General features: G+C 46.6%; 1 protein-coding gene across 3 annotated transcripts; it reads right to left on the reverse strand.

Moving 5' to 3' along the window:
• Positions 1–16838: 16838 nt before the first annotated feature.
• Positions 16839–19317, reverse strand: Ubb (ubiquitin B). Of its 3 annotated transcripts, none has more exons than XM_042671153.1 (2): positions 19215–19317; positions 16839–18360 (listed from the first exon to the last, which is right to left on the reverse strand). In XM_042671153.1, the coding sequence occupies exon 2, from the start codon at positions 18352–18354 to the stop codon at positions 16981–16983; it is 1374 nt and encodes a 457-aa protein (XP_042527087.1). In that variant the 5' UTR covers positions 18355–18360; positions 19215–19317; the 3' UTR covers positions 16839–16980. The 3 variants fall into 3 exon arrangements, with proteins under 3 accessions (XP_042527087.1, XP_042527088.1, XP_042527092.1); XM_042671154.1 differs by having other exon boundaries at positions 19222–19301; XM_042671158.1 differs by having other exon boundaries at positions 16839–18363; positions 19225–19243.
• Positions 19318–26124: the final 6807 nt, after the last annotated feature.

Raw genomic sequence — 26124 nt, forward strand, 5'->3', positions numbered from 1 at the left:
TTCCATGTTTCACTCCAGCAGGGGGAAAAGTGGTATGGAAAGCCTCGGAGAGAGGAGAGGCTCCGCCCAACAGTGTGCCAGCAATGTGTGTAACCCACCACCCAGTCAGGATTACCTTCCCTGAGGCCCCCACCCCTACCCCCACTCCGGATCCCAAGGACCCTGGCAGGCTCCAGCACTCCCAGCACCAGCCAGGAGGTGGAGACAGAGAGGCCAACATGGACAGCTGACTGGTAGTGCATGGCCCAGGTCTGGGTGCAGCCTTGAGGTTTGGAAACAGAGCCATCATTACTGGGATTCCTCTCTTTCTCTCATTCCCACCCTTTATCCCAGTCCTATCACTACAATGTCTGTTTGGTCCAAACTATCTTCTCTTCCCTGAGAGATTGCAATCATCTTCAGACCGGTCTTCCGACCTGGCTCTGGTCCTACTCCTACTCTTACTCCATTCCCCACCCCCACCCCTTTTTTTGTTGGTCGTGGGGCCTGAACTCAGCCTGGGCTCTGTCCCTCAGCCCTTCAGCTCAAGGCTAGCGCTCTACCACTTGAGCCACAGCGCCACTCCGACTTTTTCTGCTTATGTGGTGCTGAAGAATCGAACGCAGGGCCTCATGCAGGGCAAGCACTCTACCACTGAGCTACCTTCCCAGCCCCTCCATTCCCCTTTTTTTGTGACTAAACTGACCTGTTAAAAACAAACACAGCCAGGTTTCAGTGGCTCACACCTGTAATCCTAGCTACTCAGGAGGCTGAGATCTGAGGATCAAGGTTCAAAGTCAGCCTGGGAAGGAAAGTCCGTGAGACTCCTTTTTTTTGGGGGGGGGGGAGGAGAGTCCAGTCGTGGGGCCCGAACTCTGGGCCTGGGCACTGTCCCTTAGCTCTTCAGCTCAAGACTAGTGCTCTACCAATTGAGCCACAGTGCCACTTCTGGCTTTTTTTCTTTTTGCTTATGTGGTGCTGAGGAATCGAACCCAGGGCCTCATGCATGCAAGGCAAGCGCTCTACCACTGAGCCACCTTCCCAGCCCTGGTGAGACTCTTATCTCCAATAAACCACCAGAAAACCAGAATTGGCACTGTGGCTCAAGTAATAGAGCACTAGCCTTGAGCTGAAGAGTGCAGGGACAGTGCCTAAGCCCAGAGCTCAAGCTCCACGACCAATACACACACACACAAAAACAGGGCTGGGGAAGGTAGCTCAGTGGTGGAGTGCTTGCCTTGCATGCATGAGGCCCTGGGTTCAATTTTCAGCACCACATAAGCAGAAGTGACCAACAAAAAAATAATAATAATAATTAGCACTTTTAGCCAGGCGCCGGTGGCTCATGCCTGATAGCCTACTCAGGAGGCTGAGATCTGAGGATCACAGTTCAAAGCCAGCCCAGGCAGGAAGGCTGTGAGACTCATATCTCCAAATAACCACCAGAAAACCAGAAGTGGTGCTGTGGCTCAAGTGGTAGAGCCTTAAGGGACAGACCCAGGCCCAGAGTTCAAGCCCCACAACCAGCAAAAAATAAAATAAAATAAAATAAAAAATGCCAGGAGCTAATGGCTTCTACCTGTAGTCCTAGCTACTCAATTTGAAGCCAGCTCCAACAGGAAAGTCTATAAAACTCTTATTTCAACTACTAAAAAAAGCCAGAAGTGGAACTGTGGCTCAAGTGGTAGAGCTCTAGCCTTGAGTAAAAAGGCTCACAGACAGCATTCAGACCCTGAGTTTAAACCCCAGGACTGGCACCAAAAAATGAGACTCTTATTCTCCAGTTAACCAGCAAAAAAGCCAGCTAGAAAAGATGGCTCAAGTGATAGAGCACCAGCCTTGAGTGAAAGACTAACGAAAAAAACAAGCATGAGGCCCCAAGTTCAAGCCTCAATATTGGTATACACACAAAAAAAGAAGGGGGGAGAGGAGGAGAAAAGTCACTTTCTCTGGGTAGTCTTTTTTAGACTCTGGACTTGGGGGTGAGAGGTCCCCAATATGTGTTCCTGTGACACTTGATTTGTCTCTTAGGAGCTGGCATGTACTTTTAATTTATTCTATAATAACTGATTACACATTGTTGTTAGTATTTATTTAGGGCTCGACTAGTAGATAGTTACTTACCTAGCATGCATGTACAAGGCTCTGGGTTTGCTCCTCAGAATCAGAAACACACACACACACACACACACACACACACACACACACACACCGAGTGTATTGTAAATCGAACTTTTTTTAACTTCGAATTTTTTTTAACTTTTTTATTTTTTTTGTCTGGTCGTGGGGTCTGAACTCTGGGCCTGGCTGCTGTCCCTCAGCTCTTCAGCTCAAGGCTACTGCTCTACCACTTGAGCCACAGCGCCACTTCCGGCTTTTTCCTTTTTGCTTATGTGGTGCTGAGGAATGGAACCCAGGGCCTCAGGCATGCAAGGCAAGCACTCTACCACTGAGCCACCTTCCCAGCCCCAACCTAGGGGAAGGCTTTAAGTGGCAAGTTGGCTAGCCATCACCATGCTGTTGTGGGAAAAATAAAGAATAAGTGGAGATCTTCAAGCCCTCCAGAGCCATTACCACATCAGGTGACAAGGAAAATTGGGCAGACAAGCATCCCTAATTTGAAATTCAGCTTTGGATTCTTAGCCATTGCAGAAATGCAAATCAAATGCACAAGATTTCACTTCCAGCAGTCTAAGGATGGGCTATTTAAAAAACAAACAGGCTGATGCTGGTGGCTCCTGCCTGTAATCCTAGCTATTCAGGAGGCTAAGATCTGAGAATCACTGTTCAAAGGCAGCCCAAGCAGGAAAGTCCATGAGACTCTTATCTCCAATTCACCACCAGAAAACCAGAAGTGGTGTTGTGGCTGAAGTGGTAGCACACTGGCCTTGAGCTGAAGAGCTCAGAGACAGTGTCCAGGCCCAGAGTTCAAGCCCCACAACCAACAAAAGAAAAGAAACATGAAGTACTAATTGTACAGGCTCATTCATGCCTGTAATCCTAGCTACGCAGGAAGCTGAGATCTGAGGATTGTGGTTCAAAGCCAGCCCAGGCAAAAAGTCCGTGAGACTCTTATCTCCAAGTAACAACTAAACTGTCTCTACTATAAACATTGTGAAAAAGAATGTGATGGTCATAAAGGAGATTGGAAAGTTATTTTCTCTTGCTTTTCTTTCTTTCTTTCTTCCTTTCTTTCTTTGTTGTTGTTGTTTTTGGTTGTGGTGCTTGAACTCAGTCCCTGGGTACTGTCACTGAGCTTCTGTACTCAAGGATAGCATCCTACCACATTGAGCCATAATATCACTTCCAGTTTTCTGTTGGATAATTGGAGATAAGTCTCTGGATTTTTCTTGCCTGGGCTGGCTTTGAACTGTGATCCTCAAATCTAGCCTACTGAGTAGCTAGGATTATAGACATGAACCAGTGCCTGGTTCTGTTTTCTTTCTCCTAAGATACTTACAGTGCTAAGTACTAGAAGTTCTTCCTTAAAAGAACTGGCTTAAATTTTCTCTTTGTCATTGAGTTTTGAGTGTTTGATTATGATGTATCTATGGCTTTTTTTTTCTTACCAGGGTTTGTTTTGATTCTTCGGTAGATACATTAATGTTCTTCTTCCTCAAATATGGGGGAATTTTAGTCATTGTTTCTTTAAATATCTTTTTCCTACTTCTTTCCTTCTTCTAGAACCCTCACTATATGTTTTTGGGATGTTTGATGCTGCCTCATTCTCACTCAGCTGTTATTGATTGCTTTTCTTTCTTAGGATGAGCCATGCTTCCCTGATTCTTTGCATGTCTTCTTGATTGTTGTTATTGGCGTTGAAATAGATATTTAGTTCCTACACTGTAGTAACTCTAGATTCTGATTTTCTGTCATGAAGATAATTGTCATTGTTCTTTGTTTCTTTTCCTTTTCTGTACTAAATAAATAGAATATTTCTTCACTTAAAAAAAAAAGAACTGGGGCTGGGAAGGTGGCTCAGTGGTTGAGTGCTTGCCTTGTATGCATGAGGCCCTGGGTTCAATTCCTCAGCACCACATAAGCAAAAAGCCGGAAATGGCACTGCGGCTCAAGTGGTAGAGCGCTAGCCTTGAGTTGAAGAGTTGAGGGACAGCGCCCAGGCCCAGAGTTCAGGCCCCACGACCGGACCCAAAAAAAAAAAAAAAAAAAGAACTGGCTTAAAATTATTTAAACCACTGTTTTCTACATTCTACTTTTGCTTTTTCACTCTTCAATCAGTTCAAATTGGGAAATACTGTTCAAGCCAAGCATTCTTCCCTGTCTCCTTATCTCTTATTGCTGATTGCATTTAGTCCAAGGCCTCTTTTATGACAAAGCTGTTATAGATTTGAGCTATTCAAACTCATCCTGGGGCTGGGAATATGGCTTTGTGATAGAGTGTTTGCCTAGCACACATGAAGCCCAGGGTTCGATTCCTCAATACCACATAAACAGAAAAAAAAAAACAGAAGTGGCATTGTGACTCAAGTGGTAGAGTGCTAGCCTTGAGCAAAAGAAGCTCAGGGTGGGCTGGGAAGGTGGCTCAGTGGTAGAGCACTTGCCTTGCATGCCTGAGGCCCTGGGTTCGATTCCTCAGCTCCACATAAGCAAAAAGAATAAAAGCCGGAAGTGGCACTGTGACTCAAGTGGTAGAGCGCTAGCCTTGAGCTGAAGAGCTGAGGGACAGCGTCCAGGCCCCACGACCGGACCTAAAAAAAAAAAAAAAAAAAGAAGCTCAGGGACAGTGCCCGGGTCCTGAGTTCAAGCCCCAGGACTGGCAAAACGAAAAACAAAAAAAACAAAACAAAAAACTGGGCCTGAACATTCTGTTGAAATAGAACAACATATTTTCCAGCTCCACATGGAAACATAATTGGTTTTTTTTTTCAAGTTAAATTTTTCTTCCAGAGGTTGTCTTAAGTCAGATATACCTCCTACAGCTTATCTTCAAGTTATCAAGATAACTAATAGAAAATTTGAACATTTGAGCCAGGCGCTGGTAACTCATGCCTGTAGTCAATTTCAGGACTAGCACACAAACATAAAATAGGCTAATGAAAAAAGCCAGCCACAGAAGATCACATATTTTCCAGCTCCATTTATATGAGCCTATATAGAGACAAACCCCAGATGGAACTGATAAAATATTTGCTTGTTTGTTTTTGTCATGTTAGGGGTAGAATCCAAGATTTCATCCTAAAATGTTGTAAATGTGATGTGCTTGTGTATACAAGTTTTTAGGCTTTGAACATCAGTGTATTGTATATCATTGTATCTTGGGGAAAAAACAAGCCCTCTGTGCAGTTGGAAGAATGCTTGTATCTTTAAAGTGACACAAATCAAAGTAGAAGAGCAAAACATACTCAAACTCAGAACCATCGAATTCATGTTTCAAAGGGCTTCACTTAGCTGGTTCATGCCAGAAATCCTAGTAAATTAGGAGGCTGAGATCTAAGGATTGCAGTTCAAAGCCAGCCAGGGCTATAAAGTCTGTGAGATTCTTATCTCCAATTAATCTCCAAAATGGCAGAAGTAGAGGTATGGCTTGAATGGTAGAGACCAACCTTAAAAAAAAAAAACAAAAATGGTAAGGGTAGTATCCACATCCAGAGTTCAAGCTCCAGGACTGCGGGGGGGCGGGGGGGGGGGGGTTTGGAGAACTGGGGACACAAATTATGGCTAGGAATTTTGAGGCCAGCTGATATTGCTAAAAGGGAGGCATTCTGGGCCTGACAAAATCAGGAAGTTAAGGAGTAGCTGAGGTGAGGTGTACCCAGGAGAGGAGAGATGCTGTCAGATGCTCCAGCTTCCTCTTAGAAAACACTAAAGTCACTTGGGATGTGTGTGAAGGTAAGCAGGGAAAGAATGATGGTTTGAGCCGGCATTGGTGGCTCACATCTATAATCCCAGCTACTCAGGAGGCTGAGATCTGAGGATTATGGTTCAAAGCCAGCCTGGGCAGGAAAGTCCATGAAACTCCAATAAAACCACCAGAAAACCAGAAATGGAGCTGTGGCTTAAGTGGTAGAGCACTCACCTTGAGCTGAAGAGCTGAGGGACAGTGCCAAAGCCCAGAGTTCAAGCCCCAGGACCAACCACAAAAAAAAAGGATGTTTTGAAACTTGGGGTCACCTGGGAAAGGAACCTCCATTTTTGTTTATCTCCCAAGTAATAACTTGTACTGGTCAGTTCATAAAGAACTAAAGAAACTTGGGCTGGGAAGGTGGCTCAGTGGTAGAGTGCTTGTCTTGCATGCATGAGGCCCTGGGTTCAATTCCTCAGAATTGAACATAAGCAGAAAAAGCTGGAAGTGGTGCTGTGGCTCAAGTGGCAGAGCGCTAGCCTTGAGCTGAAGAGCTGAGCGACATCGCCCAGACCCAGAGTTCAGGCCCCATGACCAACAACAACAAAAAAGAACTAGAGAAACTCTCCTAGAAAAGTCCTCTTGCTATTTTCATGGTCAGAGAAAGGTCTGTGATTCTCACTCAGAGAAAATGGTTTGGATGAGAGACACCATCCAAGCTACCCATGGTCCCTAGATTGAGTTCATGCAGAGTATGGGATATGTGCCCTCAGCTTGCACTCAGTGACTCAGGCTGGGCTGCTTCCCTGGACCAACTCATACCTGCTCTATGCTGAAAGAGAGAAAAGAGAGGAGAGAGGAAAAAAAATTTTTGTAGTCCTGGGGCTTGAACTCAGGGCCTAGGCACTCACTCTAAGCTTCTTTTGCTTGAGGCTAGGACTCTACCACTTGAGCCACAGCATTACTTTTGGCTTTTTCTGTTTATGTAGTACTGAGGAATCAAATCCAGGGCTTCATGCATGTAAGACAAGCACTCTGCCATTAAGCCACATTCCCAGCTCAAAAGAATTTTTTCTTTCTTTTTTTTTTTGTCCAGTCGTGGGGCCTGAACTCTGGGCCTGGGCGCTGTCCCTCAGCAATTCAGCTCAAGGCTAGGGCTCTACCACTTGAGCCACAGTGCCACTTCCGGCTTTTTTCTTTTTGCTTATGTGGTGCTGAGGAATTGAACCCAGGGCCTCATGCATGCAAGGCAAGCACTCTACCACTGAGCCACCTTCCCAGCTCCCAAAAGAATTTTTTCGATGTGTATGCTTTGTACTATTTGAAATCATTGTCATTGGCCTTTTTAATTTTTTTTTCAGTTGCAGTGTCTGAACTCCTGGCCTGGGCACTGTCCCTCAGCTCTTCAGCTTAAGGCTACTACTCTACCACTTGAGCCACAGCACCCCTTCTGGCTTTTTCTGCTTATGTAGTGCTGAGGAATCAAACCCAGGACCTCATGCGTGCAAACACTCTACCTCCATCCCAGTCCCTGCCATTGGCTTTCAAAACAAATGTGGCATCTCCTGTAGGCACAAAGAAACAATCCTGCAATCCAAGAGACATCTAAAGCATGTGTAGAAGCCACATGCATTCTAAAAAGAGAGGAATTCGGAGTCTGGAAAGTGGAAACTTCTCCATTTTTTGCCTTAGAAGGAAGAAAAGGTGGGACGTGTGGGTGGTATTGGTGGGAGGGGTGGACAAGTCAGAACCTGGACTTAGCGACTTTGCTTCTCTTTATGCCACTTCTAAACTGAGTTCAGAGCTAGAGCTGGTGCTAGGTCTACTGGCCCGATAAGAATCTCAGAGCAGATTTTGTCTTATGCTGTCAGGAAAAAAAAAAAAAACAGAAGTAAGCCATCTTGGTTACAGTGCACAGGCTTCCTAGTGCAGGGAGACTGAAGCAGCGGAGAGAAAGAAACAAAAAAAGTCTAGCTGGTTCCCCAGAGAGAGAGCAAGAGGGTCACCGAGGCCAATGGTCACTTCTGGAGAAAGAAATCCAAGTCCAGCCAACTGGACACAGAGCACTGGGCCTGGGAGAAATTCTGCTCTCACAGAAGTGAGTTGCCCCTTCCGACACCATCCCAGGGAGACTAAGGAGCTGCTGCTCAGCCAGGTTGCCAGAAGTTCTGCCTTTCTCCCAAGATCCAGAATAGCCCTAGGCAGGCTCTGTGTCAAATCTGGGAGCCCAAGCCTAAACCCTTATCTCTCTGGGGAACCTCAATTCCCAACAGCCTCTGCCCAAAAATGGATGTCTGGCTTTAACAATAATAATAAAAAAATACCAGGAGGGGCAGATGTTCAGTCATCTTGGAGACTCACAGAATAAAGGAGGTAGGGGAGGGCTAAGCGGAAATAAAGGTGGAGCAGGGAAAAAATGCTAGTCAGAGTACAAAAGGGAAACTGACCCTGCATCTTATATATACATTTATCTAACTTGGGGAGGGGAAGGGGAATAACAAAATGCCAAACAAGGACACAGGATGATCCTTTGAAACAATGATACTCACAAAACACTATGCTGGAAATAAACTTTACAACTTCTGGGGAGTAGGGGTGGGGAGGTAGGGGAGGGAAGGGATAGTACAAGAAAAACAAAGGAGGGGGTAAAAATGTTCAACAAGAAATGTACTTATGGGCTGGGAAGGTGGCCCAGTGGTAGAGTGCTTGCCTTGCATGCATGAGGCCCTCGGTTCGATTCCTCAGCACCACATAAGCAGAAAAAGCCGGAAGTGGAGTGCTAGCCTTGAGCTGAAGAGCTGAGGGACAGCGCCCAGGCCCACAGGTCAGGCCCCACAACTGGCAAAAAAAAAAAAAAAGAAATGTACTCGTCACTTTACTCATGTAACCCCTCTGAACAGAGTCTTTACAATAAAATAAAATTTAAAAAACTATATTAAAAAAAGGGAAACTGAGACCCGCTATGGAGAAAAAAAACCTAGCATAGTCAGGGACAATCTGGGCAAGGATGTGTTTGAGGCCAAACAGAAGGCCCATCTGGAGGTGCAAAAAGGCCAGCCATGATTCCTTGGTCCCCACCGTTTGACTTCCTTCTCCAGTTTCCCACCCCCACTCTTGGACTTCCCCTAAGCCTACCCTAAGCTCCCCCATGGTGCTCTGGGTGTATCCTTCTATTCCCCATCCTCCTGGACCTCCTCCCACCACAGGCCTACTGCTCCTCCCTCTTTGCATCCTCTTCTGCTGTGCCTGCCCTCCCCAGGCAAGGCCCATATACTTCCCTCCCAGCTCACCCCCTGGGCCTGCTGGGCTCAGCTGCCCTCACAGGGAGGACAGTGAGGACAAAGCTGTTTGGCTCCACCTTCCCAGCACATGCCTGTTCTGAGTGTACCCAAGCCATATGCCACAGAGAGCTTGCAACTTTCCCTCTTCCATTCTGCACTCTATGGTTCGGTCGCCTGAGAAACCTTGCACAGATTTAATATTTACTTTGCTGTATGTTCATAGACTTTATAAACTTCCATGTTAGAAACTGGTATCTGGCTCAGTGGGCAGAGCTTGGACCCTGTGTTGTCCTGTCTTAAAAGATGAGTGGAGAGGACAGAACTGAATGTGAAATAAGTGGGTTATTTTAGGTGCATGAAGTCAGTCTGCAGAGGGTTAGCCACTTGGAGGAAACAAGCATATTACTGGAAACTTTGGAGAGCCCTAACTCAAATTCTTGTGGTTTGGTAAAAATGAGACAATGGAGGTATGAACGCTATGGCAGTGGCTGATGTCCAACAAAGCAAAGACAAGACAATTTACCATATTTTTTTTTGTATTTTTGGTCATGGGGCCTGAATTTTGGACCAGGATGCTGTCTCTCAGCTCTTCAGCTCAAGGCTAGTGCTCTACCACTGGAGCCACAGCGCCACTTCAGCTTTTCCTGCTTATGTGATGCCAAGAAATCAAACCCAGGGCCTCATCCATGCAAGGCAAGCACTCTACCATTGAGCCACTTTTCCGGCCCCAATCTGCCATCTTTGTATCTCCATCCTTACAAGTCCTCACCTTTGCCTTTCAGATTCACTCTCCATGTCTTTGGAAACCCTTTTTTTTTTTTCTTTTTTCTTTTTACTGCCAGTCTTGGGGCTTAACCTCTGAGCCTCGCCACTGTCCTGAGCTTCTTTTTGCTTGAGGAGAGCACTCTACTTGAGCCACAATGCTACTTCCAGCTCTTTTTGAGTGGTTTATTGGAGTTAATAGTCTCATAGAGCCTCCTGCCCCGGCTGACTTGCAACCTTGATCCTCAGATCTCAGTCAGCCGAGTAGCTGGGATTACAAGTGTGTGCCAATCCTGAGGCTTAAAAACAGAGCTTGGGGGCTGGGAAGGTGGCTCAATGATAGAGTGCTTGCCTTGCATACATGAGGCCTTGGGTCCGCTTCCTCAACCCCACATAAGCAGAAGAAACCAGAAATGGCACTGTAGCTCAAATGGTAGAGCACTAGCCTTGAGCTGAAGAGCTGAAGGACAGTGCCCAGGCCCAGAGTTCAGGCTCCATGACCGAAAGAAAAAGAAAAAAAAAAGCTTGGGTGCTGTCCTTGAGCCCTTCCACTTCCACTCAAGGCTAGCATTCTACCACTTGAGCCATGGGTCTACTTCCAAGTTTTTGTTTGTTTTTTTTTTTTTTTTTGTGGCTAATTAGAGTCTCATTAACTTTCCTGCCCAGGCTGACTTCAAACTGTATCCTTAAATCTCAGCCTCCCGAGTATGAGCCACCAGCACTGGGCTAAAGGTGTCTTTTTTTTTTTTCTGCTAGTACTAGGATGGGCACTGTCCCTAAGCTCCTTTTGCTCAGGGCTAGCCTGTTCTACCACTTGAACCACAGTACCACTTCAGCTTTTTCTGCTTATGTGGTACTGAGGAATTGAACTCGGGGCTTCATGCATGCTAGGTAAGCACTCTACCACTGAGCCATATTCCCAGCCCCTAAAGGTGTTTCTTAAAACAAGTTGTAAAAGGAGTGTGGTAGTGAACAGTGTGAGCAAGTGAGACCCTGTCTCAAATAAAACGCTATAAGGCTGGGCGCCGGTGGCTCATGGTTGTACTCTTAGCTACTGGAGAGGCTGAGATCTCAGAATCTTGGTTCAATGTCAGTCTGGGCATGAAAGTCCATGAGACTCTTATCTCCAATTAACCATCAGAAAACCGGAAGTGGTGCTGTGGCTCAAGTAATAGAGTGCTCTCATTGAGTTGAAGAGCTGAGAGACAGCGCCCAAGTCCAGAGTTCAAGCCCCACAATTGACCAAAAACAAAACAAAACAAAAAACTATTGTTAAATAGAACTCACTGACTAGTTTACCATTCAAACTTTTTTTCTGGCAGTGTTGGTAATTGAAGTCAGGGCCTCACATTTGCTATGCAAGGGCTCTACTATGGAGTGATACCCCTTTCCCATACCCTCAACTTCTGGTGAGCTAAACATAAGCTAAAATGTGGTGATGAGATCAAACAATATGAAAAGCAAAGAGCCAGCACTTATTTCTGTCAATATTGTTGCACTAAGATCTTTTCCCAGAAATGACTGAAGCTTTTATTTGGAACTGGCTTGCTCTTTAGATCCAGTATAATGAATGTTGAGGCTCAAGAAGTCTGAGATGTAATTTCTAGATGAAGACTCAGATAAGTATCTGATTTCAGGACAGAATTACACTGCCCTTAGACATGGGGTGCTTGTGAACAATGCTGATTGCAACATAGTTGGCAGATTTGCAAGTGTTTGGTAGGAGTGGAAATATACCCCCATTCTTCTGAATAGCAGCTCACACTTGGGCTTTTTTTTTTTTTTTTGGGTCTGGTCGTGGGGACTGAACTCTGGGCCTGGACGCTGTCCCTCAGCTCTTCAGCTCAAGGCTAGCACTCTACCTCTTGAGCCACAGCGCCACTTCTACCTTTTTTTTTTTGCTTACGTGGTGCTGAGGAATCGAACCCAGGGCCTCAGGCATGCAAGGCAAGCGCTCTACCACTGAGCCACCTTCCCAGCCCCACACTTGGGCTTTTATCCATATTCTTCTAATAGCATTTTTTTTTCCCTGTGCCTGTCCTGAGTAGCCAAGGTTAGATGTGAGCCACCAGTGGCCAGCTAAGCCACACTTTTTAAAGAAATATTGTCCCAGGCTGGGAAGGTGGCTCAGTGGTAGAGCGCTTGCCTTGCACGCATGAGGCCCTGGGTTCAATTCCTCAGCACCACATAAGCAGAAAAAAAGCCGGAAGTGGTGCTGTGGCTCAAGTGGTAGAGCGCTAGCCTTGAGCTGAAGATCTGAGGGACAGCGTCCAGGCCGAGTTCAGGCCCCACGACTGGACCAAAAAAAAAAAGAAATATTGTCCCATGTTCCTACTACTTTCTCTTTATTGCCTTACAATTTAACCATGGATATGTAATCAAATCACTTCTAATTTTTTTGTCAGTCATGTGGCTTGAATTCAGGGCCTGTGTGCTGCTGTCCCTGAGCTTTTTCATTCAAGGCTAGCACCCTATCACTTGGAGCCACAGCTCCACTTCTAGTTAGATAATAGTCTTATGGCCTTTTCTGCCTGGGCTGGCTTCGATTCCCAGATCTCAGCCTCCTGAGTAGCTAGGATTATAGGCATAAACCACAATCACCTAGTCTAATTTATTTTTGGTTTTGGTACAAGACCCAACTCATTGGCTGGAGCTCTACCACCTGAGCCACACCTCCAATTTCTAATTTTGTCAGGGCCCTATCCCTGAGCTGTTTTGCTCAAGGCTAGCACTCTACTACTTTGAGCCACAGCACTACTTCCAGTTTTCTGGAGATAAGTCTCAGACTTTACTGCCTGAGCTGGCTTTGAACCACAATCCTCAGTTCTCAACCTCCAGAGTTAGGATTATAGGAGTAAGCCACTGTCCTCTGGCTGATGTCTAATATTTTTCTTTTAGTTTTTGCCTGTCCTGGGGCTTGAACTCAGGGCCTACACACTGTCCCTGAGCTTCTTTTGCTCAAGGCTAGCACTCTACCACTTGAGCCACAGTGCCACTTCTGGCTTTTTCTGTTTATGTGGTACTGAGAAATCAAACCCAGGGCTTTGTACATGCTAGACAAGCACTCTACCACTAAGCCACATTCCTAGTCCTGATGTCTAATTTTTTTGTTGTTGTTGGCCATGGGGCTTGAACTCTAGGCCTGGGCCCTGTCCCTCAGCTCTTCAGCTCAAGGCTAGAGCTCTACCACTTAAGCCACTGTACCACTTCCAGTTTTCTGGTGATTTAGTGGAGATAAAAAAAAGTCTCATGGACTTTCCTGCCTGGGCTGGCTTTGAACTTTGATTTTCAGATCTCAGCCTCCTGGGGCACTAACCACTGGTGCCCCGTATGTCTAATATTTCTAAAGCATATTTTTGCAGCTTTACACACTTCTCATGTAATTCTCATAACTACTCTAAGAAAGGAATAATTAAAAAAAAATAGTTGGGGGCTGGGAAGGTGGGTCAGTGGTAGAGTGCTTGCCTTGCATGCATGAGGACCTGGGTTCAATACCTCAGCACCACATAAGCACAAAAAGCCAGATGTGATGCTGTGGCTCAAGTAGCAGAGTGCTAGCCTTGAGCTGAAGAGCTGAGGGACAGTACTCAGGTCCAGAGTTCAAGCCCCACAATCAACAAAAAAAAAAAAAAGTTGCTCAAGGGTACAAGTGTGTCTTCAATCAAGCATATGGATGGAAGTGGCATTGTGGCTCAAAGTGGTAAAGTGCTAGCCTTGAACAAGAGCTCAGAGACAGTGCCCAGGCCTAGAGTTCAAGCCCCATGACCAAAGGGGAAAAAAGGAAAACATATGGAATCATTCTTGGTTCATACTCAGGAGGCTGAGATCTGAGGATTGAAATCAGTCCTGGCAGTAATCTATAAAATTATTTCAAATTAGCCACCATAAACCTGGTGTGGTAACTCCAGTGGTAGTAGTGATAGCCTTGAGCAAAAAAAGGCTAAGATATAGAGCTAAAGGCCCTGAATTAAAGCCCCAGTATAGGGATGCCCCCCCACCCCCACACACACACCCCCAAAGCAACAAAAAAATGTTATTTTTTGCAGAGCCCAAGACTGAACTCAGACTTGCACTTGCCAGGCCAAGTGCTCTTCCAACTGAGCTAAATCCCCAACTCCTAAAAACTATAATATTTAAACATTGTACAGAAGTGTAATATTGTCACAATATAAAACCAGGTGCTGATGGTTCACATCTATAATCCTAGCCACTTATTATTTTTTTCTGGTTGGTTGTGGGGCTTGAACTCTGGGCCTGGGCCCTGTCCCTCAGCTCTTCAGCTCAAGGCTAGTGCTCTACCACTTGAGCCACAGCACCACTTCCAGTTTTCTGGTGGTTTATAGATGAGTCTCTCGGACTTTCCTGCCTGGGCTGGCTTTGATCCTTGATCCTCAGATCTCAGCCTCCTGAGTGAGTAGGTAGGATTACAGGCAGGAGCCAGCAGCACCTGGCTCTCCTAGCCACTTTTGAAGCTAAAATCCAGAGAACTGAAGTTAGAAGCCAGCCCAGGAGTCAGTCTTGAGACTGTCTTCAATTTACCAGCAAAATGCTGAACTTGAAAGCATGACTAAAGTGGTAGGACACCAACCATGAACAGTCTTGCTGAACTAAAAGTATAAGGCCCTACTAACCTCCCTCCTGTGTTAATGAAAACCTTTGAATTACCAATAGGGAAAACAAGATTAATAATTGGCAATACTAGTTTTTAGGCTTTTTGAAGGCTTTATCTTTTTTGTGCTGGTCCTAGGGCTTGAACTCAGGGCCTGGGCACTGTCCTTGAGCATTTTTTGCTCAAAGCCAGTGCTCTATCATTTGAGCCACTGCTCCACTTCCAGCATTTTCTGGTTAATTGGAGGTCTTTCCTGCCTGGGATGGCCTCAAAGCATAATCTTCAGTTCTCAGCCTTCATAGTTAGGATTATAGGCATGAGCCACTGGCACCAGGCAGCTTATATATTCCAAGTTTTCTTCCCCGGCAGTTATTTTTACCATTCCAAGTAGCAACTCAGCTGTGAAACTAAATGGTGTCTCCAGTGTCTTATTACTTCAACTTTCTATTTAAACTTTCAGAAACTGAGGTCTCAAAATTAACCCTTCTCTAGTATACCTGAATTATCATTCTAGATGTCTACAATATTTCCCATGTACCAAAACAATGCCATCTCCCTAAAAGCACTTACTAAAGTTACTTGAGTTTTTTTTTTTTTTTTTTTTTGGTTGTGGGGCCTGAACTCTGGGTCTGGGCGCAGTCCCTCAGCTTTCAGCTCAAGGCTAGCACTCTACCACCTGAGCCACAGCACTTCTGGCTTTTTCTGCTTATGTGGTGCTGAGGAATTGAACCCAGGTCCTCATGCATGCAAGGCAAGCACTCTACCAGAGCCACCATCCCCTTCTTTTACTTGAAAAACCATAGGTCAGCTGGGTGCCGATGGCTCATACCTGTAATCCTAGCCATTCAGGAGGCTAAGATGTGAGGATCTCAGTTCAAAGCCAGCCCAGGCAGGAAAGTCTGTGAGTTTCCAGTTAATCTCCAATTAACCACCAGAAAACCATAAGTGGCCCTGTGGCTCAAGTGGTAGAGCACTTGCCTTGAGCTGAAGAGCTGAAGACAGTGCCCAAGTCCCAGGACAAAAAAAAGTACAGGTAAGACTCACACCTGTGGGCAGGGAAGATGGCTCAGTGGTAGAGCGCTTGCCTTGCATGCATGAAGCCCTGGGTTCGATTCCCCAGCACCACATAAACAAAAAGGAAAAAAGCTGGAAGTGGTGCTGTGGCTCAAGTGGTAGAGTGCTAGAAGAGCTGAGGGACAGCGCCCAGGCCCAGAGTTCAGGCTCCAAGACCGGACCCCCCCCCCTTCAAAAAAAAAAAGACTCACACCTGTAATTCCACATACTCAGGAGGCTGAGATTCGAGGCTTGCGGTTTGAAGCCAGCCAGGGCAGGAAAGCCCGAGACTCATCTTCAGTTAACTACCAAAATCTGTTAGTGACTCAAGTGATAAGAGCACTAGCCTTAAGCACAGACTCAGGGACAGCACCCAGACTGAGTTCTTCAAGTCCCTATGTTAACATTAAAAAAAAAACAAACAAAAAAACACCCAAGGCTAATGTCTGGGAACGTGGCTGAGGGGTAGATTGCTTGCCTAGCATGCATGAAGCCCAGGGTTCAATTCCTCAGCATATACAGAAAAAGCTGGAAGTGGCACTGTGGCTGGAATGTGCTGGCCTTGAGCAAAAAGCAACTCAGTGACAGTCCTCAGTTCAAGCCTCAGGACTGGTAAAAACAATACCCAAGGCTTACCGTAACTTCACAGTGCCACTTCTGGCTTTTTTCTGCTTAGGTGGGTGCCAAGCAATGAAACCCAGGACCTCATGCATGCAAGGCAAGCACTCTACCGGAGCCACCTTTCCACCCCCACCCAAACTTCTTTACAGGCACTTACCACGCAGTTTCCACTTGTCTCTGAGAACCATTACATTGGTTCCATTACAGCTATGTAAGTCCTGAAAATTCATTTGGTATACAAGCACACACACAAGCTTCTAGATAACTGCCTGTGACCTATCTACCTGTACTGGTAATTTTGTATGGCCAAATGTCCAAATGACCCTTGGGAAAAAAAGGATCTCCACCCCTGTATTCCTGAAGACAAGACTACTTCCATATTCTAATGGGAATCTTATGTCTGAAAACCAGAAGTCTTAATGATGTACTGAATCAGTATGTCAGAAAACTGTCCTGTTAAAACATTTTTACCAAGTGCTGAATTTAAAGATGCTCAGTAGGCACTCAACCAAAACATGGAAGGTATGAAGGTATGGCTCATCTGCATCCCTAAACCCCACAGAATCGTTTAACTTTCATTTAAATCCTGTTTACCCTTTAAATGTGTCGTCCTTAAACAGCAAATGATATCTCACTTGTACTAATTTTAGTCATACCACCAATTCTGCTTTCACAAGCCACCCAGTTAGTTTTCATCATTACAAAATTTCATACCAGACACCAAATATGCTATCATGCAACAAAACCTTTATTAACATTTTGAACAGGTTCAGCTATTACTGAAACTGGTTAATTTCTAAACTTAAATTGGGGCAAATGGCTATAGTGCTGAGTAATGCCATCTTTGGGCACTGGGAGGGTAGACTGTAAAACTAATAGCCACCCCTGAGACGGAGAACCAGATGCAGGGTGGACTCTTTCTGGATGTTGTAGTCAGAAAGAGTGCGGCCATCTTCCAGCTGCTTGCCTGCGAAGATCAGCCTCTGCTGGTCGGGAGGGATGCCCTCTTTATCCTGGATCTTGGCCTTCACATTCTCAATGGTATCACTGGGCTCCACCTCCAGGGTAATGGTCTTGCCGGTCAGGGTCTTCACGAAGATCTGCATACCACCTCTCAGACGCAGGACCAGGTGCAGGGTGGACTCCTTCTGGATGTTGTAGTCAGAAAGAGTGCGGCCATCTTCCAGCTGCTTGCCTGCAAAGATCAGCCTCTGCTGGTCGGGAGGGATGCCCTCTTTATCCTGGATCTTGGCCTTCACATTCTCAATGGTATCACTGGGCTCCACCTCCAGGGTAATGGTCTTGCCGGTCAGGGTCTTCACGAAGATCTGCATACCACCTCTCAGACGCAGGACCAGGTGCAGGGTGGACTCCTTCTGGATGTTGTAGTCAGAAAGAGTGCGGCCATCTTCCAGCTGCTTGCCTGCGAAGATCAGCCTCTGCTGGTCGGGAGGGATGCCCTCTTTATCCTGGATCTTGGCCTTCACATTCTCAATGGTATCACTGGGCTCCACCTCCAGGGTAATGGTCTTGCCGGTCAGGGTCTTCACGAAGATCTGCATACCACCTCTCAGACGCAGGACCAGGTGCAGGGTGGACTCTTTCTGGATGTTGTAGTCAGAAAGAGTGCGGCCATCTTCCAGCTGCTTGCCTGCGAAGATCAGCCTCTGCTGGTCGGGAGGGATGCCCTCTTTATCCTGAATCTTGGCCTTCACATTCTCAATGGTATCACTGGGCTCCACCTCCAGGGTAATGGTCTTGCCGGTCAGGGTCTTCACGAAGATCTGCATACCACCTCTCAGACGCAGGACCAGGTGCAGGGTGGACTCCTTCTGGATGTTGTAGTCAGAAAGAGTGCGGCCATCTTCCAGCTGCTTGCCTGCGAAGATCAGCCTCTGCTGGTCGGGAGGGATGCCCTCTTTATCCTGAATCTTGGCCTTCACATTCTCAATGGTATCACTGGGCTCCACCTCCAGGGTAATGGTCTTGCCGGTCAGGGTCTTCACGAAGATCTGCATACCACCTCTCAGACGCAGGACCAGGTGCAGGGTGGACTCCTTCTGGATGTTGTAATCAGAAAGAGTGCGGCCATCTTCCAGCTGCTTGCCTGCGAAGATCAACCTCTGCTGGTCAGGAGGGATGCCCTCTTTATCCTGAATCTTGGCCTTCACATTCTCAATGGTATCACTGGGCTCAACCTCTAGAGTGATGGTCTTGCCAGTCAAGGTCTTCACGAAGATCTGCATTCTGACCTGTAATTTTAAAACGTAAACACGTCATTTCAGGCTTTCACATTTACACATCTAAGTCCTTCAAAAACAATTTTATTTTCTGAAAACACATTAGCAAGCCTTCGTTTGTCATATAAAGTTATTAATTACAAAAGCTGTTTAGTTAAAAGCAGGCCTTCAGTGGCTCACGTATGTAATCCTAGCCACTCAGAGACCGGAGGATCGTGTTTCGAAGCAACCGGGGCAGAGAAGTCCCAGAAACTCATCTCCAATTAACCATCAAAAAGCCAGAAATGGAGCTATGACTCAAGTGGTGGCGTACCACAATTGAGCGCGGGAGGGGGGGGGGTGGAACCGGGGGAGGAGGGGGAAAAGGGGAGGCCAAATTCAAGGCCCACTGCCCGCACAAAACGAAACAAAGAAGTCCAAAGTGCTTTCTAGGCATCCAGCCTTCCTCCCTAACTGTTGGGTCTTTTTCAAAGTCTTCCCCTACCCCACACTTTACTCAAACCTTAGCAAGGCGATAAGTGGAAAATAAAACCAAACCACAGGGCCAAAAACTCCCACTAAAGAAAGGTGAAACGCAGAACCCACGTTGAGATTCAGTATTAAAGATATTCGGAAGCCACAGACCACCTCATTCCCTCCTTCCCGTGGGAGGCAAGCGCAACGGAATCTCCATCCGTTAGGCGGCCGTTGGTCTCTGGCGCGCAGGCCGCCTCCTCTCCCCGCACGCAAACAAGGCCCACTATTCCGGCAAGGCCCGCGCCGCGTCACTCCCCACCCCCCACCTCCGAGACTCACACACACCGACGAACCGGCGGCCTGACTTCACTTCAGGCCTCCTTTCCCACTCGTTCCCTACAGGCCAGTACCTGTTACCGAAGACGAAGAGGCCGAGAATTGCCAATTATCTGGACACAGCACGGCAGCAGCTGCTCCTCACAGAGAAGTCGCCTTCTACAGCCTCGGCGCCGCGGGGCCGATATTTATGCGACGTCTGTTGCGTCACTTTTTACCTCTACGTAGCCGCTGTCTCCGTGCGCCACTAAAAGTAGTTCCCCCGTTCACACCTTCCGTGGCGCCGTTAAGTCTCTCAATTCAGTTCCAAACTCCTCACAGATGAAATAAAGGGAACTAAGGAATTAAATCCCTTTTCTTTCAGCCATCTCATCTTTTCCTTTACAAAAAAGGTGAAAAAATTACTAGGCGGATGGATTCATGTTAAAGGCTGCTTCCTCGAAAGCTCTGGAAACGTCCTTGCAGCGCCGGCGCTGATTGGTGAAGCAGGTGAAGGCGAGGCCGGTGCTGATTGGTGGGGCGCGCGGCCGCTCCACTGTTGCTGGGCTCTGAGGTGCGGCGGTTAGGAGCCGACGTTGCTAAGGAATATTGCGCGTGCGCCACAGAGCGCGCCTTCCCGAAAGACCGGTATTTCCGGCTGGTGATGGAGGAGGGGTCTTTGGTTCCAGTCAAATCCCTTTTCGTTCTCGCTAGCACGACCGCCCCCCCTCCCCCAACCCCCATCCTCTACCCCCTGCCGCCACTTGGGTCCTGGGGTTGAAACCAGCGGGCTCGGCCGCCAACCCCGGAGAGAAACTTTCTCTCCGGGGTTGGCCGCCGAGGCCCCCAGCATAGACTAGGTGCTTAGCAGCTCGGCGGCGCCCACCGCGGCTGTGAAGAACTTTCCTCACCCCCGTATTAAAAAGGCACGGCCCTCACGTTGGTGGGTTTTTCTCTCAGTCATGGCTCTAATCACAACTCTGTCGTCATAGGGCTTTTAGGTGCTTTTTTCGTGTTGAGACCTCGTCACAGAGCCAGAGTGCTCTGCAAACCGACTTCGGAGTGGAGCCGGCTGAGGGGATCCGGCCCTGGTGGGGCTCCGGGCCCCGTGGTGGGGATCGGGCCCGGTGGCGGGGCCTCTCCGAGGGGAGGCTTGGGCTCCAGGTGGCTCGCGGACTGGGCTTAGGTCTCTCCAAGCCTGTGGATCCCTTTTTCTTCCCTTGCTGCTACTCTAGACTGAGGAAGGAGGAGAAATGACCAGGGATCCGAAAACCTAGCTCCAGAGACCGGGGTGCGGGGAGGGTGGGGTGGGGGAAGGGGTCCTGTTTTTATGGAGCGTGTTTGTTTTTGGTGCTTGCGACTCGAAAGGTGGAGTTAATCAGTCAAGATGGTTTGGCTGCTGGTTTGGTGATTAGCTAGGAATGTAAATCCAGGGTTGTTTGCAGGAGGCCTTCTTGCAGAGTCATGGGGTGGGTATGTATGTAAACATGAAATGGCTGTTTTCCTTTTGTCCGGCCTTAGCCAAGTAAGGAAGTGTTCTAGAAACTTGGATATTAATATGAATTAACTTTGAACATCAGCATAACACTAATATTATTTTAGGTTGTCTAGCGTGCCCTGTCCAAGGCCTTATAGTTCCATTCCCCGTTCTGCCAAGAAAAAAAAAAGGGGGGGGTAACGCCTATGAATTAACACCTAGATAGCTTTCAGTTAGTAAAACTAGTCTTCTGTGAATTGAATAAGGAGAATGAAAGAATTTTGAAAGTAATTTCAAATGACTTGGAGGTAATTTACCAAGTGTTTAACACAGTGATTTTTGCCCCCATTTTTGTTAGCCTAACTGAATTGGAATTTGTTTGACCAATCGGCACTGCCTCTGGAATCATATGCGATGATGGATTGATTGAGCTGGAATGCAGAGCTCATGACTGGTGATGACTCCAACTGGAGTTCTAGCACTTGCCAGAATTCAGTTAGTCACACTGCTTCCTGGTTTATTGTTTTCTCAAAGTAGGTCATTTGGTAACCTCAGCACAGAAAAAAATGTTTTCAAATCGAAATCTTAAGCTATCCCTATGCAGTAAACAAGATGAACTTTTTTTTTTTTTTTTTGGGTCCAGTCATGGGGCCTGAACTCTGGGCCTGGGCGCTGTCCCTCAGCTCTTCAGCTCAAGGCTAGCACTCTACCACTTGAGCCACACTGCCACTTCTGGCTTTTTTTTTCTTTTTGCTTATGTGGTACTGAGGAATCGAACCCAGGGCCTCTGGCATGCAAGGCATGTGCTCTACCACTGAGCCACCTTCCCAGCCCCAAGATGAACTTTTCTGATTACAAACAAAACTTTTTAGTAAGACACATCATTTCTGTTAATTCCAGAAGGTAATTTGTAATCAGAGTTTAAAAAAAAATCAAGTGAGGGGCTGGGAAGGTGGCTCAGTGGTAGAGTGCTTGCCTTGCATGCCTGAGGCCCTGGGTTCGATTCCTCAGCATCACATAAGCGAAAAGAAAAAAGCCGGAAGTAGCGCTGTGGCTCAAGTGGTAAAGCGCTAGCCTTGAGCTGAAGAGCTGAGGGACAGCGCCCAGGCCCAGAGTTCAGGCCCCATGACCGGACCCAAAAAAAAAAAAAAAAAAAAATCAAGTGATGAGAATATTAAAGTCAGAAATTCAGAGGAATGTGACTTAGTGGTAGAGTGTTTGCCTAGCATGCATGAAGCCCTGGTTTCAGTTCCTCAGTACCACATAAACAGAAAAAGCTGGAAGTGGCACTGTGGCTCAAGTGGTAGAGTGCTACCCTTGAGCAAAACTCAGGGACAGTGCCCAGGGCCTGAGTTGAAGCCCCACCACTGGCAAATAATAATAGAAACTCACTAATTAACACAGTACTTGGCACTGTAATCAAATATTAGTTTAGTGAGTTACATTTTTTCTTTTTGTTCAGCTAAAGTTGTGCTATCCTTAGGCATTAAAACACAGATCAAAGGGCTGGGAAGGTGGCTCAGTGGTAGAGCGCTTGCCTTGCATGCATGAGGTCCTGGGTTCGATTCCTCAGTACCACATAAGCAAAAAGAAAAAAGCCGGAAGTGGCGCTGTGGCTCAAGTGGTAGAGCGCTAGCCTTGAGCTGAAGAGCTGAGGGACAGCACCCAGGCCCAGAGTTCAGGCCCCACGACCGGACCCAAAAAATAATAATAATAATAAAAAAAAAACACAGATCAAAAAGGCAATATTGTATTTAATAGCCATGAACAAATGGTTTCTTGGAAACTGAAGGGAAACTGAAGATATGATTTTCTTGGGCTCTAGTTTCTCTTAAGATCATATTAAATCTTTTGCTGTTTTTTATTTGGCTAGATGGCCCTTCATAACAATTTGTTATGAACTAAAACCAATTTAAACAGTTATTTTCTTGGCATCAGTTGATACTTAAAATACTGTATTTGTAGTTTGTCATTGTATTTCATATTTCCACTAAGTTCTAAAACTTACTCTTACTTTATTATGTTAGAAATTTTGGTATTGAATGTCCAAATGATTGCAGAGCAAAATTCTGTATTGTCTTCATTTCAGGCCCCAAAATTATAGAAATTATTTAAATGTATTGTTTAGACTGCTTGGGTTGGGTGCACTTGTAATCTTAGCACTGAACAGACTGGACAGACTGATCTGAGTATAAGTATATAGGGAGTTAGAGGCCAGCAGCCGAGGCTATGTAGTGAGGCCCTGTCTAAAGCCAAACAAAAATATTTACTTGGGCTCTGTGGTAGAGTGCTTACCTAACATGCACAAGGCCACCCTGGTTACTGTTGCTAGTACTGCAATAAAAAAAAAAAACAGCACGTAGGCACTGGTGGCTCATACCTGTAATCCTAGCTGCTCAGAAGGCTGAGATTTGAGAATCTCCAGCCTGAATCCCTGAGATTCTTTTTTTTTTTTTTTTGGGTCTGGTCATGGGGCCTGAACTCTGGGCCTGGGCACTGTCCCTCAGCTCTTCAGCTCAAGGCTAGCGCTCTACCACTTGAGCCACAGCGCCACTTCCGGCTTTTTTCTTATGTGGTGCTGAGGAATCGAACCGAGGGCCTCAGGCATGCAAGGCACTGAGCCACCTTCTCAGCCCATCCCTGAGATTCTTAACCACAGGAGAAAAAAACAAAACAAGTGGAGCTGTGGCTCAATGTGGTAGAATGAGCTGGGTGCTGGTGGCTCACACCTGTAATCCTAGCTACTCAGGAAGCCGAGATCTGAGGGTCACGGTTCAAAGCCAGCCTAGGCAGGACAGGCTATGAGACTCTTATCTCCAATAAACCACTAGAAAACCAGAAGTGGCACTGTGGCTCAAGTGCCAGTGTGCTAGCCTTGAGCTGAAGAGCTGAGGGACAGCGCCCAGGCCCAGAGTTCAAGCCCTACCATCTACCAAAAAAAAAAAAAAGATTGCTAGAGCAGGTACTGGTACTGTACCACTTGAGCTACTTTGTCAACCTCTTTTTGTGTTATTTTTGAGATTGGGCCTCAATTTATGCCAAGGACATCAAACCTATTTGTGGTTCCCTAGCCACTGAGATGCTAGGCATTTCCTATCTGGCTTAGCCATTGGTTGAGAAGGAATATGTTAGGTTCCCCCATACCTCCCAGAAAGAAATGGCCCCTTCCCTATTATTCTCCCTTGGTGCACACATGGCCCCTTCTCTAGAAGTCCCTGCCCAGGTAATTGGCACACTTACACTTGGGAGCAGTGGGAGGTCCTCCAGACTCTGAGGTCTTCACTGTGGCCACACTTCCTCCTGCCCTCTCCCTATATATCAGTTTCCATCATTAGTTCTCCCCCTTTTTGCTCCTGGACCCCTTGCAACCTTTCCCTTTGCCCCTTGCCCCTTATTCCTCTGTTCCCTCTCTTCCTCGCCCCTTCTGCCCCTGCATCCCTTGAACCCCCTGCATGCCTCCATTTTGTGCAGGCTGGCAGCATTCTCAAACTCTTTTCTGACAGAACCATGTGGTGGTCTCCTTTTGGCTGAACCTTACATAATAGAACTTTTTTTTTTTGCCTGGCTTGGCCTGGAATACCAAACCTTAGATCTCTGCCTTCCAAGTAGCTAGGATTACAGGCATGAGCCAACATGCCTAGCATTTAAAAAATTGTGTGTGTGTGTGTGTGTGTGTGTGTGTGTGTGTGTGTGTGTGTGTGTGTGTGTGTGTGTGTGTGTGTGTGTGTGTTAGTCCTGGGCTTGAACTCAAGGTCCAGATACTGTCCCTGAGCTTTGGTACTCAAGGTTAGTACTATACTACTTCAACAGACAGATTGTTTTTATATCTTGGCTATTGTAATTAAAGCTGTACTAAAAATGGGAGAGTAGAAATCTATTATTTCTTTTTTTTTTTTTTGCCGGTCATGGGGCCTGAACTCTGGGTCTGGGCGCTGTCCCTCAGCTCTTCAGCTCAAGGCTAGCACTCTACCACTGGATCCACAGCGCCACTTCCGGCTTTTTCTGTGGTACTGAGGAATCGAACCCAGGGCCTCATGCTTGCAAGGCATGCACTCTACCGCTGAGCCACCTTCCCAGCCCTTTTTTTTTTTTTGTCAGTCGTGGGGCCTGAACTCTGGGCCTGGGCGCTGTCCCTCAGCTCTTCAGCTTCTTTTATTTCTTTTGGATATATGCCTTGAAAAGGGATTGCTGAGTTATTTCTGGGGTGTGTGTGTGTGTGTGTGTGTGTGTGTGTGTGTGTGTGTGTGTGTGTGTGTGTGTGCTTGCACCAGTCTGGGATTTGAACTCAAGACCTGGAACTATCCCGGAGCTTTGCTCAAGATTAACATTCTACCATTTAAGCACAGCTCTATTTCTGACTTTTTTGTTTGGGTAGTTAATTGGAGTAGAGTCTCATGGACTTTACTGCCTGGATTGGCTTGGGACCTCTATTCTCAGATCTGGAGTAGCTAGTATTACAGGCATCAGCTCTTGTGCCCAGCTTACATTTGATTTTTTTTTTTTTTTGGTCAATCGTGGGGCTTGAACTCTGGACCTGGGCACTGTCCCTCAGCTCTTCAGCTCAAAGCTAGAGCTCTACCACTTGAGCCAAAGCACCACTTCCGGTTTTATGGTTGTTTATTGGAGATAGTCTCATGGACTTTTCTGCCCCGGCTGGTTTTGAACCTCGATTCCCAGATCTCAGCCTCCTGAGTAGCTAGGATTACAGGTATGAGCCCCCAGTGCTGAGCGTTGTTTTTTGTTTGTTTTTCTCAATACATTCTTTTAGGACTGTAAGACAATGTTATAGAGAAAATAACAATATTTGGATTGGGTAAAACTATCAGATTCTACTGTGTCTATGTATGTTGTATTAATTTGTTTATTTTTTGGTGCTAATAGTTTCACTTGAATGCAGGATCTCATGCTCTCATTTTTTTTCATTCAAGGCTGGCACGTTACCACTTGACCATGCCAGCTTTCTGTTGCTTAATTGGAGATTAAAGTATCATGAACTTGTTTAGTGCCTGTGGTTCATGCCTGTAATCCTAGTTACTTAGGAGGCTGAGAGATTTGAGGATTGCCATTCAAAACCAGCCCAGGCAGGAATGTCTGTGAGACTCTTTTCTTTTCTTTTTTTTTTTGGTCCAGTTGTGGGGCCTGAACTCTGGGCCTGGGCACTGTCCCTCAGCTCTTCAGCTTAAGGCTAGTGCTCTACCACTTGAGCCACAGTGCCACTTCCGGCTTTTTTTCTTTTTGCTTATGTGGTGCTGAGGAATTGAACCCAGGGCCTCAGGCATGCAAGGCAAGCGCTCTACCACTGAGCCACCTTCCCAGCCCTGTGAGACTCTTTATCTCCAAAAAAAACACCAGAAAACCAGAAGTGGTGCAGTGGCTAAAGTGGTAGTGTTCGCCTTGAGTTGAAGAGTTCAAAGACAGCACCCAGGCCCAGAGTTCATGCCCCAACACCGACCAAAAAAGTATCAGGAACTCTTCTCCCTACCTAGCTTCAATCCTCAGATCTCAGCCTCTGAGTGGTTAGGGTCAGA

The sequence above is a fragment of the Dipodomys spectabilis genome, unplaced genomic scaffold (genome assembly GCF_019054845.1).
Source record: "Dipodomys spectabilis isolate Male_0828 unplaced genomic scaffold, ASM1905484v1 ptg000018l, whole genome shotgun sequence".
NCBI classification, from domain to species: Eukaryota; Metazoa; Chordata; class Mammalia; order Rodentia; family Heteromyidae; genus Dipodomys; species Dipodomys spectabilis.

What these genes read in the sequence shown, in the direction of transcription:
- Ubb (XM_042671153.1), bottom strand. Translation starts at nt 18,354, where the DNA reads ATGCAGATCTTCGTGAAGACCTTGACTGGCAAGACCATCACTCTAGAG.